Below are 17,073 nucleotides of genomic sequence, written 5' to 3'. Positions count from 1 at the left end.
CACTGAATCATCAGCCTTTTCAGATGTTACACTAAACATGGGTGTTTAGCGTGCAAGTGCCTCATGTTTGCATGCTTCCCTCTTTGGCACAGCCATGAGATTGGAATTCTAACCAGACTTCCTTGTTGCATCCAATCTCTGTGAAACTGGTTCAAACAGAAAGCTGGGTTTTCCCACCCTTTTAAATTTATTTAATCAATAAATCAGTGTAAGTAACTGAGGCAGAATCCAGCAGGAGCACCTGTACAAGCCCAAGAGCAATAAGAGAAAGCTGTGCAAGAGCACTCTCAATTTATTTTAATGATGCTTCTGCAAAAGGCATCCTCAACAGATTGCATTGAAGAAGAAGAAGAAGAAGAGTTTGGATTTGATATCCCGCCTTTCACTCCCTTTCAGGAGTCTCAAAGCGGCTAACATTCTCCTTTCCCTTCCTCCCCCACAACAAACACTCTGTGAGGTGAGTGGGGCTGAGAGATTTCAAAGAAGTGTGACTGGCCCAAGGTCACCCAGCAGCTGCATGTGGAGGAGCGGAGACACGAACCCGGTTTGCCTGTTGTTAGTGGTTGTCACTACTACAGTGGTACCGCAGGTTACAGACGCTTCAGGTTACAGACTCGGCTAACCCAGAAATAGTACCTCGGGTGAAGAACTTTGCTTCAGGATAAGAACAGAAATCATGCTTCGGCGGCGCAGCAGCAGCAGGAGGCTCCATTAGCTAAAGTGGTGCTTCAGGTTAAGAACAGTTTCAGGTTAAGAACGAACCTCCAGAACGAATTTAGTTCTTAACCCAAGGTACCACTGTACTACGTTTCAGGTTACAAACGCTTCAGGTTACAGACTCCGCTAACCCAGAAATAGTACCTCGGGTTAAGAAGTTTGCTTCAGGATGAGAACAGAAATCACACAGCAGCGGCATGGCGGCAGCGGGAGGCCCCATTAGCTAAAGTGGTGTTTCAGGTTAAGAACAGTTTCAGGTTAAGAACGGACCTCTGGAACGAATTAAGTTCATAACCAGAGGTACCACTGTAGTTATAATGTTCATTGTGTTACTGGCTAGCAGGGGTGGTGAAGATATGGCCCTCCAGACACCAGCCTCATCACATGTGAGTTTTTAAAAGAGAAGGGGGGAACACACAGTTGCAGTCCAAACGCTTGACCATTTTGCTAGAGCGGAGCTTACCAACCTTTTTGGACCAGTGGGAATACTTTAAACTTCATGAAAGTGATGTTGGCACCAGTCACAAAGTGGCTGCCATATAACTTGCTGTTGAAATGGAATACTCAGGATGAAACGGTGAAATCTGCTATGATTAAATGGGCACAAGACGTTGGATATAACATAATGATGGCTGACTGGGAACAGTTATGGACCACAGGTATGAAGTTTACGGCATGTAATGCCTTAAGAGAGAATATTATGAAAATGATATACAGGTGGTACATGACCCCAGTCAAGCTTGCAAAAATCTACCATTTGCCCGATAATAAATGTTGGAAATGTAAGGAAACTGAAGGTACATTCTTTCACCTATGGTGGACGTGCCCAAGGATTAAGACTTTCTGGGAGATGATTTATAATGAATTTTAAAAGGTATTTAAATATACCTTCTTGAAGAAACCAGAGGCCTTTCTCCTGGGCATAGTCGGCCAATCGGTGTTAAAGAAGGACAGAACTTTCTTTATGTATGCTACAACAGCAGCAAGAATACTTATTGCAAAGTATTGGAAGACACAAGAACTACCCACTCTGGAAGAATGGCAGATGAAAATGATGGATTACATGGAATTGGCGGAAATGACTGGCAGAATCCGAGACCAGGGAGAAGAGTTGGTGGAAGAAGATTGGAAGAAATTTAAAGACTATTTACAGAAATATTGCAAAATTAATGAATGTTAGAATGATGTTGGATTGAAGTTAAGTGGTTTCTAGCTGTAATGGTATAAAAGAATATGAAAAAATTGGATTTTAAACAGGTAAGAATTTAATGTTATAATATATTAAGATTAAAGATCAGGATAAAATAAGGAGGGAAAGGAATTGCTGAATTAATAAATTGAACTGGAATACAAAAAAGGGAGGTATGAGGAGGTCCAGGAAACAAGCAAATGAAAGATAAGTGACAAAAAGATGGAATTGTTTTTAACTGTTTTTTACTTTGTATTTTTTCTTTTTTCTTTTTCATTATGTAATAGTGTGAAAACTTTAATAAATATTTATACAAAGTGGCTGCCATGGGCACATGGCATAACATAAAACGCTGCAAAAGTTTGTGTTCCTTTTTGTTGGTTTTTTTCACTTGGACAAGATGTCTGTTTTCTAAAATATGTCTTCTTGTCTCTAATAGCTTATTTGATATTGTTTGCTAACTATACTGGCATCCTTTTGGCCTAGATGAGCTTCTAATACTGTGGTTTTAAACAGTCCCAACTGTTTTTCTGCAGTCTCTTTATCTTTAAAAAGTTGGGTTAATATGTGTATAATGCTTGTAATTTAGTACAGAGTCCTGCTTTTACTTGAATGCTTTTACTCCTGTACTGCAAAACAGTATATTAAAAATAAAAAGTGGGGCTTTTTGTTTAATGTAAAAATGTATTACTGTCTGATAACTGGAAAAATAAAATAAATGAGATCCAGCTTGCTATGTTCCAAGAAGATCTAGCTGATGAAATACACTTTTTTTTTTAACAGACCAGCGGTCACCTTCTTGGGCCAAAGCCATTCCCTCTGGACAGATTGTTAGCAATATTGCATAGCATTGTGGATAGCAGAGTTGCTCCAACTGCAAATATATTTTCTCAGGTGAGTTAAGTTCCTAATATAAATTGTTTAGACAACAGTTTACTGGTTTCTCTTTACAATATAATTGTCAGCTTCGGTTGTTTCTTGTGTTGTACCCTAATTAACCACTCACAGAAGTTATTTTAAATATTTAATGAGAAATTGACTATGTGTTAGCAATTGAAACTTCCAAAGGTTCAGACTCATGGTTTCTCACTGTTTGGTTGTCATTTAATTCCATATGTTACCAATCACCTTCTGAAGAGCTTTTAATGCAGATTTTAGCCAAGTATTTGTTGTGTTCATGTTGATATGTAGAAAGTCTGCGCTGCATGTTGCAGCTGTTCATTGCTTAATATAATAGGCATGATTTAATAATCTAACATGTGCTCAAGTTATGATATATACACACACATGAATTGTTACTTGGCACTACACAACAGTAAACAACCTTTTAAACTGGTTCAAACTTAGAAAGGTGTTTCAGGGTTTTTGACCTGGCAAGGAGGGAGAGGGATTAACTTGAGAGTTATTCACTCATCTTTACACTTCTCATATATTTTGCCTGTTGCCCCTTCCCCAATAATTATGTCTAAAAGGAAAGCACTGTAAATGCAGGTAGCTTCACTTAGGGTAAGAGTAGTGAGAAATATGCTTGGTAATTTGTATGATGCAACCCCAACATCACCACCAATGAATATCTGCCAAAAATTAAGCAGTGTGGTCTTGAATATTAAATCAAAATGATTACAATTGGCAACCAAAATGATAGGCACCAGAGCACTGACGCCATAAAAAAAGAGAGAAGGTATAGCATATCTAATGTGCAGCACAGCTGTTGTTTTCGGAGTCCAAAAATGGTCCCAGTATGGTCTCTCTTATATTGTTGGCCTAGATGGGGAAACCATATTTTTCCTGAATGAATAAAATTTGTCAGTTCTGTCATGCAACACACACACACACAAACACCTCTCATTCTCCTCTTTTTATATCCTTCTCTTGCAACCTACTGGAAATGTGACAAACGGAACATATGCACCATGTGTTATAAACATTAACTGCCACATTCAGTTCTCTTTTTCCCTTTCTTCTGATTTTGGAGCCTTACTGAGTTGATGCCATCAGGTGTCCAAGTGGCTACCATTGACCAAAGGAATAGGTTAAGTAATTTTGAATGCACCAACTTGCTAACCGTTTAACCTCCTCTCCTGGTAATGCCACTAAGAAAGAACTTTGTTTAAGTTACACATTTAAGAAAGAACATTGTCAACTTTCTTTATAGTGTATAGATCTTGCTCGCCACGCTCCTTCATTCCCCTGCCCTGTCTTAAGTCTGTAGCAGTATCTTCTATGTAACATCTGATATTTTTATTGAGTCAGGTTTCACTAGATGGCAGCATAACCCAATGAACAAGGGCAGTATTTCGGGAACTGACCCTCCATCAATGCACAGGTTTTTCTTTCACATTAAATAGAAGTATCCGATGGAAATTTACCCAATGCAACCTTCCCTGTTAGTTGTCTGTGTAATAACTATCTGCATATGTGAATGAGCTTTGTATACATTAAAGTTACTGTTTCTCCATGTAGGAACAAGGCTTTTACATTGTTATCTTTAAAAAAACTCCTAAAAAAACAACAACTTTTAAGGTGATCTAGTGCCTGTTCTGGTCTGGCCATGATTATTCAAATTCACTCTGTAGCCTCAAGTAGCCCATGCCTGGGCAAACACAGGTAAACAAGTCTTTCAGACCAGGCATTATGAGCATCACTCATGCCAAATGGCTTCTCTGCCCTGGGACCCTGTATTTTGAAAATATGAAACCAGCAGTTATTCAGATTTGTATCTAAAATTATAAGTGAAACATCCAGGTCTCCTTGTGAAGCAGAGAGTGGAAGTAATGGGAAAATCAAGGTCTTCATATTTACAAAGCTGAAGAATAATTTTAGATGGAGTACTGGGTAAAGAGGGACGCGGGTGGCACTGTGGGTTAAACCACAGAGCTTAGGACTTGCCGATCAGAAGGTTGGCAGTTTGAATCTCTGTGACGGGGTGAGTTCCCGTTGCTCGGTCCCTGCTCCTGCCAACCTAGCAGTTCAAAAGCACGTCAAAGTGCAAGTAGATAAATAGGTACCGCTCCGGTGGGAAGGTAAACGGCGTTTCCGTGTGTTGCTCTGGTTTGCCAGAAGCGGCTTAGTCATGCTGGCCACATGACCCGGAAGCTGTACGCTGGCTCCCTCGGCCAGTAAAGCGAGATGAGCGCCAAGACCCCAGAGTCGGCCATGACTGGACCTAATGGTCAGGGGTCCCTTTACCTTTTTACTGGGTAAAGATCAGTTGAAACCAAATAGGATAAGCAGACAAAAGTGGTTGAAGGGCATGCAACTCTGAAAAAGCAAAGAACTGTATTAGGTGGTAGAAGATCATCATCTAGTTCCAGGATCCCACGGTTCACTTATTGTTTCTTTGTTCCAGTAGCATTGAGTGCAGCCACTAATCTGCTCTGCTATTTAGTTGTTCATTTAGTACTTACTGGCTAAATACTCAGTACTTTGGGACATTTTGCTTGAGTCCCCCCCCCCCTAATAGACCAACGTGTCTGTTATGGAAATGTTTTGAGTCCAGTATTGTTTTCTGTTTCAGAATATACACTAGATGGCAGTTGTGTCAAATAATTGCCCTTCTTGAGTTGCATTGCAGTTTGAAACTGATTAAAATGTTGCTTTATTTAAAAGTCAGCCACCCCACTCAAGAAGCAAAAATGTAGGATAACATAGTCTAATACAGTTTGAAGAGCTCATGTACACAAACTGCCTTGCAGCTTCTTCCTTAAGATGCTTCCTTATAAGCAACTGAGTGTATGTGATTGTGTGTACTGCAACTACGTAGGCAGAGAGGATTATGTGGGTCTTTCCACCCAAATGCTATCCCATCAGGAGGGAGGTAAGCCATTAAATGGGTGGGATAAGACTTATACAGGAAGCCCTATTCATGTGGTTGCAGTGTTGGTACATATGCTGCTGTTGTGTGGAATAACACAACAGGGAAGTGACTGCCATGCACACATGTGTGATGGGAACCTGAGATTCATCTCTCCTTAAGGACGGACTGGCTCATAATTCAAGAATCAAATGGTACAGCCTTCCAACTAAACCCAGCCCCCTTTGGTTGGGTTTAAGGTGGGCAAGACCAAAAGGGCTACTCCCCTTTTCACTTCTTCCTGCTTTGTAATGGGGTAGGAGGGACAGGGAGAGGAACACAAATAAGAGAAGGAAGCAAATGCCTGTCTATCTCCCTGCCATTTCTCTATCATGCAGTTTCCTCATCCACTCCCAGGGCAAGAGCTTTCATTCCCACCTTGCCTGCTTCTGCTTCACCTCTCTCTAGTACTATTCCTTGCAAGATGGAGGAAAATATGGTGTATCACTTCAAACTTCCTCCTGAGAGTGACTCAACAGTAATGCCAACCGCTTACATGGCATATACTCTATATATGTTGTGTTAGAATTGGTTTTGATTAAAGTAATATTTTCTTTCACGTATGAGAAAGGTGAAGGTGCCATTTGAATTTGTTTGGTGTTGGTTTTTTTTAAAAAATCATATTGTGTATTCTTGTACAGTGTTTAATATTTTAAAGAACAATAATTCCACATTTTCAGTAGTATTTAAATCCATAATATTTCTTTTTTTAAAAAAAAATCTAGCAGATAAAGTAGAAATGAGATTGCAGAAGCCAAATATTTTTAAAAGATCCTTGTATGTATTGAAGCAGTCTTCCTTAATGCATACTAGGCAGTTGCAGCCAAGTAATCCATAACCTCAGTTGGAGTGAATCTTCTCAATCTTGCCTTATTACAGATGCCAACGTCTATGTTATTTTCTGTCATTTGTCTTTCAAAGCTTTCCTTCAGTGTCAATGTGAATAGCATCTTCAAGCTCCAAGTCTTTGCTGTACCTCTTTTCAGGGAATGTCTTCCCATTCACATAGTTGTCTTCCCATTGCAGTTGCTTTCCATGCAAAATAAGCACCAGATGGATCAGTCTTAAATAAATATGGTCATCCCTCATTCCACCCACATATTAGCAATGATACACCAAATGGGCAGACATCCCCAGATTGTGTGTATTCTTCCATTACAGAAACAACCCCTTGCACTGGCTGAGCTGTTAGAATAGGTTCATGATAAACCAAGTAGAACTGCTGGGCCAGTTTGTGTGCTCTGTGGACAAGTACTCTATAATCAGCACCCATATACCAAGCCTATGTGTTTGATTTCGGATTCCACTTTGCATACACTTCGTTCATCATACAGAATGGATTTCTGCTTTTTCCCTGTTGCCAGTACCACGCCATTTGCAGCTGCAATTCCAGCTGATGGGGCTCCTGTGGCAACAGCTCACACGCCAGAGGAGGAGAAACGAAGTCACTGGGCTCCACACTTGGCATGCGCCAGGTGGGGGCCGGATGCACGGAGGGCAGTCTTCACCCTCGCTTGTCCCAACTCCCTCCCAGGCTGCCAGGCAAAGGATGGGAGGAGCAAAGGCAAAGATCACCCTCACTTGTCCCAGCCCCCTTGTGGGATTCTGGGCAGGGGCTGTGGTTCACGGAGGGCGCCCAGCAGCAGTGGGGATTGCCGGCCCCCTCAATATTGGGGGAGCTAGACCCCCTGCTTCAAAATATTGAGGGGGCTGAAGCCCCTTCAGCCCCATATGGCTGGTGCTACTGGTTGCAGGTACAACTTCCATTTCCTGTTTTTTGTAATGTTTTGAGTTTCTCTTGGTTTTTCCCCCCAGCTTCACCCTCTTTCTGTTCAACAACATTTTCTACTTCCTCTTCTGTTTCAAGAATTTGTGAGATACCAGGGTTCTCAAGCCAGTCGTGGGCTCTGTTTAAACCAAGTGTGATAAGCATGGGGCATAATGAACTGCACAATTTCAGTCCTTTTGCCTGTTTTTAGGTCTGTTAGCTTTTGTAGCCAAACGATCAACCTGTTTTATATGTTTGCCCTCTCAAAAGAGTCCTGAGGAGCAAGCCTTGCTATAAAGGATTTTCAAGACATGCCACATTACCATTAATTTCTCTACTACTCTGTTGCTGAAGGCACACCCATTAACAGTCTGCAAAATACTAGGATCTCCAAAAGTAGTGAAAATGTCCATCAGATTGTCTGCAACTTTTGCATTCTTGCTTGCTAAAACTCTGTATCTTTTAGCAAGATGCAGATAATATCACTGTAGTAATGTGGCAGTGAGAGCGCTAAATTGGAAGTCATTGCTATCGGAAAGAAGCAACAATAAGATTCTACAATAAGACTCTTCTTGGTTATTTTCATTTTCCTAGTCAGTGTTAGTTGCTTGTTTTTCTGTAAAAATAGCCTGTTTGGGCTTACAGAGAAGTGAGTTAGGTCTATGTTTTCTTGGAGAGTGAGTTATAAAAATAACTTTGTCCCTCACTTTTCACTGATCATTACTTTCCTTTGACACCTGCTGCTCCCTCCTCAATCTTTGCTTGCACCTAGTCAGATTGATTTCTCTGGCAACATGGCTTACTTCTTCTCCTGGAACCTTTAAAGCACTGCTTTAAAGGCCCACTGAGAAAGCTGTATGTGAGCTATATTTTTTATAATCCCAGAGGTCAGCTTTATTTTCCATTCTGTGAGTGCTTAGAGCCAGACTGATTCCTAGGTGGAACCAGTGTGTAGAATTCTGTCAGGCCTTCAGATTAATCTGCACAGTTATTGGTTATTTATGAACATTTCCAAGCATTACTGGTGGACAGTGTATGTTGAACGATCAATATACAAAATTCCTTCATATATAGCTACTTCCTGCACATTATCTGAGGTTACTTGGAGGCTATCCTTATTGCATGGGTGAAGCACAAAATGACCAAATTAGGATGAAGTATTCACATTCTGCAGTGTTTCTTGGACACTATGCATATCTTATTTTATTTAACGGGATTTAAATCTGCTTAATCATCAGAACCGCTAAGATATTTACATACTGCTTAGAAAATGTACAAAATGCAACTGAGAATATGCACATTCCCCAAGACTTGTTAGAAATTATATACGGTATATCAACAGGAAAATATGCACTAGTTTGTTTTCAAGGATAGATTATGAGCACAGCTTCCATGACGTGAATTTGTGTATTGACTGGTTATTATGCCTCTTGATAATTCAACTTGCTCCTAACAACTATCAGATTTCTCTGCCAGAGATCCCTAGCCTCCCTCATACAACACAGAACTATCTTAGAAGAGAAAATTACCATTGCACCATTTGAAATATGTGGTGTAGAACTTATTTAGGATTGAAGTCTACAGATAATATGCCTGATCCTGGCCTCTTCTTTGTTGTAAGAAAAGACGTGCTCCACAGTACAGTGGTACTTCGGGTTAAGTACTTAATTCATTGCGGAGGTCCGTTCTTAACCTGAAACTGTTCTTAACCTGAAGCACCACTTTAACTAATGAGGCCTCCCGCTGCCGCCGGGCTGCCGGAGCACGATTTCTGTTCTCATCCTGAAGCAAAGTTCTTAACCTGAGGTACGATTTCTGGGTTAGCAGAGTCTGTAACCTGAAGTGTATGTAACCCAAGGTACCACTGTATTAAAACACTAGTTTATCATGCGAGAGGAGAAGCTGAGCTGTCCCACTTCCCTCTAACATCTTGATATAGGTTTGTACCTGTGCTAGAGGAAGTACAGGGTTGCTTCTGTCCTGCTATACTGCAGATAGGACCTATGCTCCAGAGTGGTTTTAAAACTGTTCTAGGCAAAACTGGGTCTCATCTGCATATTGATAATACCACTCCCCAGATCCACAGATTACCCTTCCAGTGGCTTCATATGGGTGTTGTAGGACTTGCCAGTGAGCCAAGCAAGGCCGCTTCCCCATGGTCACTCCCTGAAACCTACTTCTAGGTAGGAGTGGAACTGCTGAAACACTGTGCTTCAAACTCACAGTCTGCATTGCTGATCCAGGATACCTTGCTCAATGGAATCCAAAGCCAGTGAGAGAGCAAGGAGAACCAAGAGAGTTGCATTCCCCCTGCCTCTCTCCCAATGCGGATCATTGGTTAGGGCAACCAAAGCTCTTTCAATGCTAAAATTGAAATGGGTCAGGATAATAAACTTCTTTAAAACAAACTTCAAGTTGCACGGACACCACCCCCTCGAGCAGAGATGTTTTCGCAATCTTCTGGGTCCAGGGAGATCCTCTTAAGGAGGGAATTCCACCTCCTTTAATGAAGCTAGTACCACTACTTCTCACAGTGAGGCATTAACTACTCCCTGGACCCACCTGGGTTCTCAGAAGACAATTTGATATGACCTGTGGATAGTTTGATAATCCTTCACTAAGAACGTTCATATGTGATAAAAGTGATGCAGGATTCCCCTCCCTGGTGATTATGTACTCTAGAAACTGTCCAACTTTTACCTTGATGTGTTGTCACTTTTGACTGGATCATTGCAAAGGAGAAGAGAAGTTATTATTGGAAATTGAAAAGTGAGTATATTTTGTATGGCTATTAAATCATTCCTTTTGTGGTTTCCGTTACATGTCATTGAACTCATTTTCTACAAGGAGATAGCATCTTGAAGTTTAAGCTAGAGGAGTTAGATGACAAGCACTAAATCTTTGCTACATTCTGGGGATGGATAGAAGAAATACTGGACAAATTCTTGATAAGATTACATGCACTGTTCGTTAATGTTTAACTAACGGACCCTAAAGAATTATGCTCTGCTCTGCTGGAATCTGCCCAGTGAATGTATTGGTGTCCCAAATTACAGGGTATATTACATAAACAGGTTCCCTCCTACAGAAATAACAAATAAATTTAAGAACAGGTGTAGAGAAGATAAGTGTGCCCCTGTGTGATTAGTCTGAACAAGAGTTGATCATAAAATCTGTCTTTCCACATTCATATCGACCTTCCACAAAGGTGCTGAAAAGAACTTCTATATAGTTTTCCCATTTTGTCCTTGCAACAACCCTTAGCTGCAGAATAGGCTGAAAGATAGTGACTGACACAAGCTTCATGGCCATGTAGAAATTTGAACCTGGATCTTGCAGGTTCAAGTACAGCATTCTGTCCGCTACACCATACTAAAGTGATTGTTGCGTCGAAAGGAAGCACCTTGGTTGTTCACTGTATTTACTCATGAGGAACTGCATTTGTTTACACTGTTCTAGCAACAGGAAAGGGCAGATCATGTCATATACCAAGTAGCATTACAGTTCCCTTCATAATATTTATGGTAAGGAGAAGGCATCTGTCCTGCTTAGATACACATATAATGTCTATTTAATTTGCTGGATAAAATTAGTAGTATTTCTGTAGTATACTACTGTCAAACTCTTTAAGTCCCAGTACTTAATAAATTGAAGATTTGCAGCAGAGATGAGGAACTTTGGCACTCCAGATAATGTTGGACTCTTAACTCCTATCAACCCCAACCAGGATGGTCAAAGCCCATGGATGATGGGACAACATTTGGAGGGTCACAGGTTCCCCATTCCTCCTTTATAGCATTGATTTCACAAAAGACTATGATAGCAATCAGTGTCAGTTGGGGTTTTTTTTTGGTTTTTTAAATGTTAGTATAAAAAGGGAAGCACAACAGTGCAAGCTTTGACTTCTGCTTTCCTCAGGCCAAGATGATCCTTCAGAAATCCCTGTGGTGGCAGGTAGGGGACGGAGGGGCCACCACTGTAAGCTGTAGGTAGCTCACCAGACTGCTTTTCTTGAACCTTGACATAGATAAATCTCAGTTTAAGAATTTGAAAGCCCCCGGAGCAAGCAGCCAAGTTTCCACAAAGTCACCACAAACCTTAGTCATGGAGTAGAGTGGACCATATAATTATCAAAATGGTGCTGTCTGGAACTTATCTCTTTTAGTCATAGGGACAAAGATTTCTCAGCAAGGCATAGCCCTGGACATCACAGTTTCTAACCAAAATTTGGCCATGAGGTATAACTTAAGCTTTTGATTTGATTAAGAATGCACTTCATATTTACAGCTGTATCACTTAGACCGAAATACTGAATGCTAATATGATGTGACTCAGTCAAAATAATGAGCACTACTTTCACCATGCTTCCAGCTGGAGAGAGCCAAAGGGACTGTGTTTGAATAACAACCAAAATGTTTGGGCTTTTGAAGGAGGGACAATGTGACAGATTATCCCCCTGTCACGACTTCTCTTATCTGTTTCAAATGGATTGGACCTGGCAAGCTCCAATTACTGTGCTCTTAATTATTGTCCAAAGTTTATGTAGTGATTAAATCCAGTGAGAGACTTGTCTAACAACTCATCACAGAAATATAGGGATATTTTCCAAACCAAAGGGCTTGATGAACTTAAATAAACTGTTGTTTCCAAAATAAGGTCTAAGGTTTAGGGGTTTTTGACTCATTTCCCCATGGGAACAGTCTGTGGTGTCAGCTACATAGGCTGGAAAGGAACCTTACTTGTTGTGTTGAATAAATAAGTCAATTTAATAGTTATAGTCTTCTTCCAAGCATTGCCATGGCTATAATTATCCTTATTTTTCACTGGTTCTGTAAATTACATCTCAAACTGATTCCTGGAGTATTTTCCTTGGTATGAAATGAATGGAGACCACCACATAAGAGCATGGATAAACTTCTGTAGTTTCCATAATTCCAGTGATTCTTGAGCAGGGAAAAAAAATCCCATCAGATTGTGCACAATGGTATTGTTTTGGTGAGTTTTTTTATGGCTTGTCCCAAAAAATGGTCAGTCCCCTTTCACTTTTCAGACAACTACTGGAAGAATAGGCTATTCAGGTGTTATATAAATTTTGTCTATAAATGTACATGCCTATATAGTTGGTCAGTCTTAAGTCATTCTGTTGAACAATTAGAATGGACAAGGGATTCTGAATTGACTAAGAGCTGAACGGGTCGTCATCTTTCTTTAAAACAAGGTTTTCTGCAAGTCTTGCCTTGATAGCTGATAATAAAATCTACCTCTTAGGCCAGATGGAATGAGTTGTCACCAGCTCATTCAGCTGAAGTGTACCTTGCACTTCAGAGGGAGAAAAGGGGATGGAAAGAAGTTTAAAAGGCTATAATTTTCTTGTTATTTCTTTAAAACTTTCTCTTGTGACAAATGTGGCAAGAACATTCAAGTTAGACGTGTAGAAAGCGCAGCATGGTAGCTTTGGTTAGCACTTCAGTATGAAATGTGGCACTTTCAGAGAACCTGCTGTTGCACTGAAGCAAATGAGCAGGCTGTACTTTTTATAGCAAATTACTAATAGAATGTCAAGGCTTGCCATTGGTGTGAACAAAAAGAAGAAAAGAGAAAAACACCATATTTCCCATTAGAATGTTTTATTTTTAAAAAAACAAATTAAAGGTGATGGGATGCAGTCACTAATAAGTCGTAGTCATTTTAATTGATTTTAAACCTTTTTCCTCTTCTGAAAATGGAAGCTTTTTTCCTAGTTTATGTTTTGCAGCTAATCAGACTTTATTAAATGTACTGTGCTGCATATTATGACGCATATTTCTATTCAATTTGCTGATGTTGTCACTTTGCATCTATTTACTAAGATTCTTACAAGTGATCTCAGTATTTTGTTATTTTTAGTAGAAATTAATGGACATTTGGAAATTTTACACAGACGAAAGATTATCCGACTACTTTGGAAACTGCAGAATGTACCATTTTATATTATCAAGGGAGTGTAAGTTTTCTGTGTGGTATGTCTTAATATTGTATTTTTATTTTGTTTTTGGTGAATATGATCTACTTGGTTACCAGCAAATGAAGATTTTGTTGACCTTTGGTTACACGAAGCCTGGGAAAGTGCAATGATGGAAAATCACCATTATTTAGTTCTTACAGTTTTTCAGCAAAATACCGTAAAAATAGATGCTGGTCCTTAAGAATTAAAATCGTAGGATGTTCATCCCTGCTCTTATGTATAGATTTCCAGTTGCAAGCCGGCAATTAAATTCTAGTAACATTTCTGCTCCAAACCTTGATAGAAGTTCAAGTGAAAGTATTTGCTAATGGTGTTTGACTGCATTTCTGAGCTGACTTTTCTCCGTGTATTAACTCATTCATGTACTTCAGTAGAACTAGTGTTGGAGTCTGCAGAAAGTGATTTTTTTTTTTATCCCAGGAGTGGGGGCATTTTTCCCAAGGTCATGCTTGGAAGCCTGCTGTTCAGAGGAGAAACCCCAGTTTACTGATTAGCTTTGCTCAGTTTGTTTTTAAGTAAGTGACATAACTCCGCACAGGCAACACACACCATGGTCAAGGAAGGTTATCTGTTGCTTTGTGTGGTGTCTGAAATGATAAATTGTAGTTAACAGCTATTGCTGCACTTCCAGAGGCTGCTGCATCATGGAGACTATCATGAAATTATGAAGGGGAATACTCAGAGGATGGGAAACAGAAGCAGACAAACTGGGTTTTGTGCTGTACTTTTGGAAGCTCAAACAGTGGTTTGCATTCTAAACTAAGATTAGTACGAACAATGAATTGGTGTGATATCTTTAACTGAGCTATACTTGGGCAGCTCCTGTTCTTTCCTGTTGTGCCTGTGTTTTTATATCAAACAAATCCAGCTGAAGCTTGTTACTTTTAATCTTGCTGTTAAATACAAGCTCCTATTGTTTGGAGCTAAATAATCGGCTCATCCTTATGTAGACAAGAACAAAGACCGTAATAGCACATCTGGTTTATCTCTTAGTAGAGCAAAGATTAATTAAGTGGTAATGGTGCAACTTTTCTTAATAACTCTTCTAAATAAAGCAAGCTTGAAAATGAGAAAAAAGAGATCTGTCACTTAGATGCCTCTTGTAGTTTTGTTGACAGGTTTGGAGGGGTTGTTAAAATTCTCTTTCAGTTGAGGGTGGGAATATTTTTGTTCATGGGTTTTCTGGAATTCAGAAAGCCTTTTTTATTTCAAAGTTTTTGAAATTAAATGAAATCCTGTTCCTTGAAATGATAGAACGAGTTAACACTATTCAAAAAGGCTTGCAGAAGCTTGTCTTTAGGACTTGTAAATGAAGATACCCATTTTGGTAAAGAAAGAATAGATTTGTCCCAAGCTTTTTAAAAGTGTAACATTTTTGAGGCACACTCCAGTGTCTCGAGACAGACAGAAACCAACAACCTGGTCACCATGTTGTTCAGCTTATAGCTTTCTCTTGCCCTAAAATTGCATCTGCTGTATGGGGGTAATAATACTCCTCTAGCTTTGTGGATTGTTGAAAAGATTACTGAGATAATGCGAAGGGCTTTAGGCACTTGAAATGACTGTATAAATGCCATGCTGCTGTTTTATAGTACAATCCCAGTAAAAATATTAGATTTTCCTCAGTTTCCCAGGAACAGCATCAGAACAGTTATTACCTTGTTTCTTGACTTTGAGAGCTCCTGGCTGTTGTTAGCAGGTCCTTTATGGGAGGGAGGTGGTACCACCTCCACACAGCCCTTGGGTTACAATAGTGATGGGAGTGATGCTGTATCCTTTCCACTGAAATGGCTCACTGTCCATTACTGTCCCTGTCCAGCGTTCCCTTCCTGTGGCCAGACTTTGTGCAACAAAGCACCGCCATGCGCAGCTGAGGCTCTCTTCTTTGTCCTGGCCTTGCCTGTTTCCATTAAGGATGATCTTGCAAGCCTCTCTGGGCGCCCAACTCTGCTAGCGACTCCCCTCTTCACACCTGTTTCACCTATTTGAACAGTATTCTGGAATTGATCAGTCACCCTCCCAGAAAGTGACAGCTAGATGTAAAGAGAACAAGGACATTTCACTTCCTGCAAACAGCAAAAATAAGAGCTAAATATGCAACCTTGAGAGTTGATTCATAGAAGCATTTTGGGCGCAATTAACAGCTTAAGTGCTTTTAAGGCAGTGCTTGATTGATCAGATGGACAGAATGCAAATGTGGCTTCCCACATTTAAACAGTATTTTCCTATAGCACCTAATGGGGCCGCGTTAAGTATTTGAAGGAAGATAATCTCAGTTACCCTGCTGCTACCCACAGACGGAACACTAATAACAGATTAATAGTAATAATTCTGTGTTTAAATCTTGAGATTATAGTGTTCATCCCATATACCAGCATTTGGTCTTTTATGAAATTCTAAACGTTAATAATACATACTGTATGATTACATATAAACAAATGTTTTAAGAGACAATGCTGTTATCCAAATGAAAATAAAAAAATATTTGGGTTAAGAAACAGAAGGTGTAAATATTACCTCTTTTGCTCATAAATAGTATATCACAAGCCACAGGACAAACCTTGATTATAGTTTATGGTTTGTCAGGAAATAGCTGAATCACAAGCCCAGCTTCAGACAACATGCTAAACCAAACCATGGCTTACCTCAGCTCAGCATCCGAACAGCTATTTCAGAGTAAAGTGGCCTCCATTTCCTCTCTAGAAGCCTGGCTTCGTGTGACATGTGAATCAGGCCATTGAGCTTTCTGTGATGCCCTTGGAAGGATACAGTGGTTTTGAATCTCAGCATTGGGCAAATTCAGCTACTGTGGATTACTCACATGTGTTCTTTAAGCAACATAGAGGTATTTTCATATATATCTCAAGGCTGTTTAGGTGTTACTCTACGCACTTTGAAAAGCCACTTCCAGTTCGCTTTTCAGCAAACCTTCTGGTTTCATGCTATTGCCTGCATGGCAGTTTTCTCTCTTTTTTAAATTCATTTTTAGGACTTGTGTGCATTGTATTGATTAAAACTATAGCATATGTCAGCAAAAAAAATCATATTTATTTCAGGGAGAGAGTATTTGTGAGGGATCTGGTACTGAAGGAGCCTGCAAGTATAGAGTGGCGAGTTTATGCTTGAGAATGATATGCATATATCCAAATATTCCAATATTAAGGTCAGTAGCAGTCATTCTGGAACCGAAGCCAAAGCAGCTATTATTTTAGAAGTGTTCCAGACTTGTCAAATTTACAGCATGAAGGAAGGCCTATGTATCATGTTCAGCTAACGATATTTGAAGCAGAAAAAAATTGGGATGAGTAACTTGAGAAAATTTTATAAGTAGCACAGCAACAGCACACTACAAGGCCCGAGCCTTTGTAAGACAGGTAGGCTTGACCTTTGAAATGGAATTTGCAAAGCCAGTGGCTTTGCTAAATAAGGAAATTAATGGATTTAGAGTAATTGGAAACTACATGATTATCTGTATTATGACCACTTAAATCTCAGTTGGATAATTAGACCCACATATATTATAACTTTGTGGTTAATGGGAA

The 17,073-nt window shown here is 39.8% G+C and overlaps 1 protein-coding gene and 1 pseudogene across 4 annotated transcripts in view; one reads left to right on the top strand and one right to left on the bottom strand.

The window, feature by feature from the left end:
- The window catches only part of ORC5 (origin recognition complex subunit 5), a 66,909-nt gene that overhangs the window by 25,166 nt on the left and 24,670 nt on the right, over positions 1-17,073 (top strand). For all 3 annotated transcript variants that reach the window (XR_014223817.1, XM_082239788.1, XM_082239789.1), the window contains exon 13: positions 2,690-2,800. Coding sequence is in view for 2 of the 3 variants with exons in the window: in XM_082239788.1 (XP_082095914.1) it covers positions 2,690-2,800 (111 nt within the window). In the remaining variant the exon portion in view is untranslated. The remainder of the gene's footprint in view (positions 1-2,689; positions 2,801-17,073) is intronic.
- LOC309542331 (proteasome subunit alpha type-2 pseudogene) lies at positions 6,512-7,692 on the bottom strand (annotated as a pseudogene). The gene is made up of 2 exons: positions 7,581-7,692; positions 6,512-7,176 (listed from the first exon to the last, which is right to left on the bottom strand). The product of its transcript is annotated as a proteasome subunit alpha type-2 pseudogene (transcript).

The sequence above is a fragment of the Podarcis vaucheri genome, assembly GCF_965113315.1.
Source record: "Podarcis vaucheri genome assembly, chromosome: 10".
NCBI lineage: Eukaryota > Metazoa > Chordata > Lepidosauria > Squamata > Lacertidae > Podarcis > Podarcis vaucheri.
The sequence above is the reverse complement of the archived record's forward strand: the minus strand, read 5'-3'. Positions and strand labels throughout refer to the sequence as shown.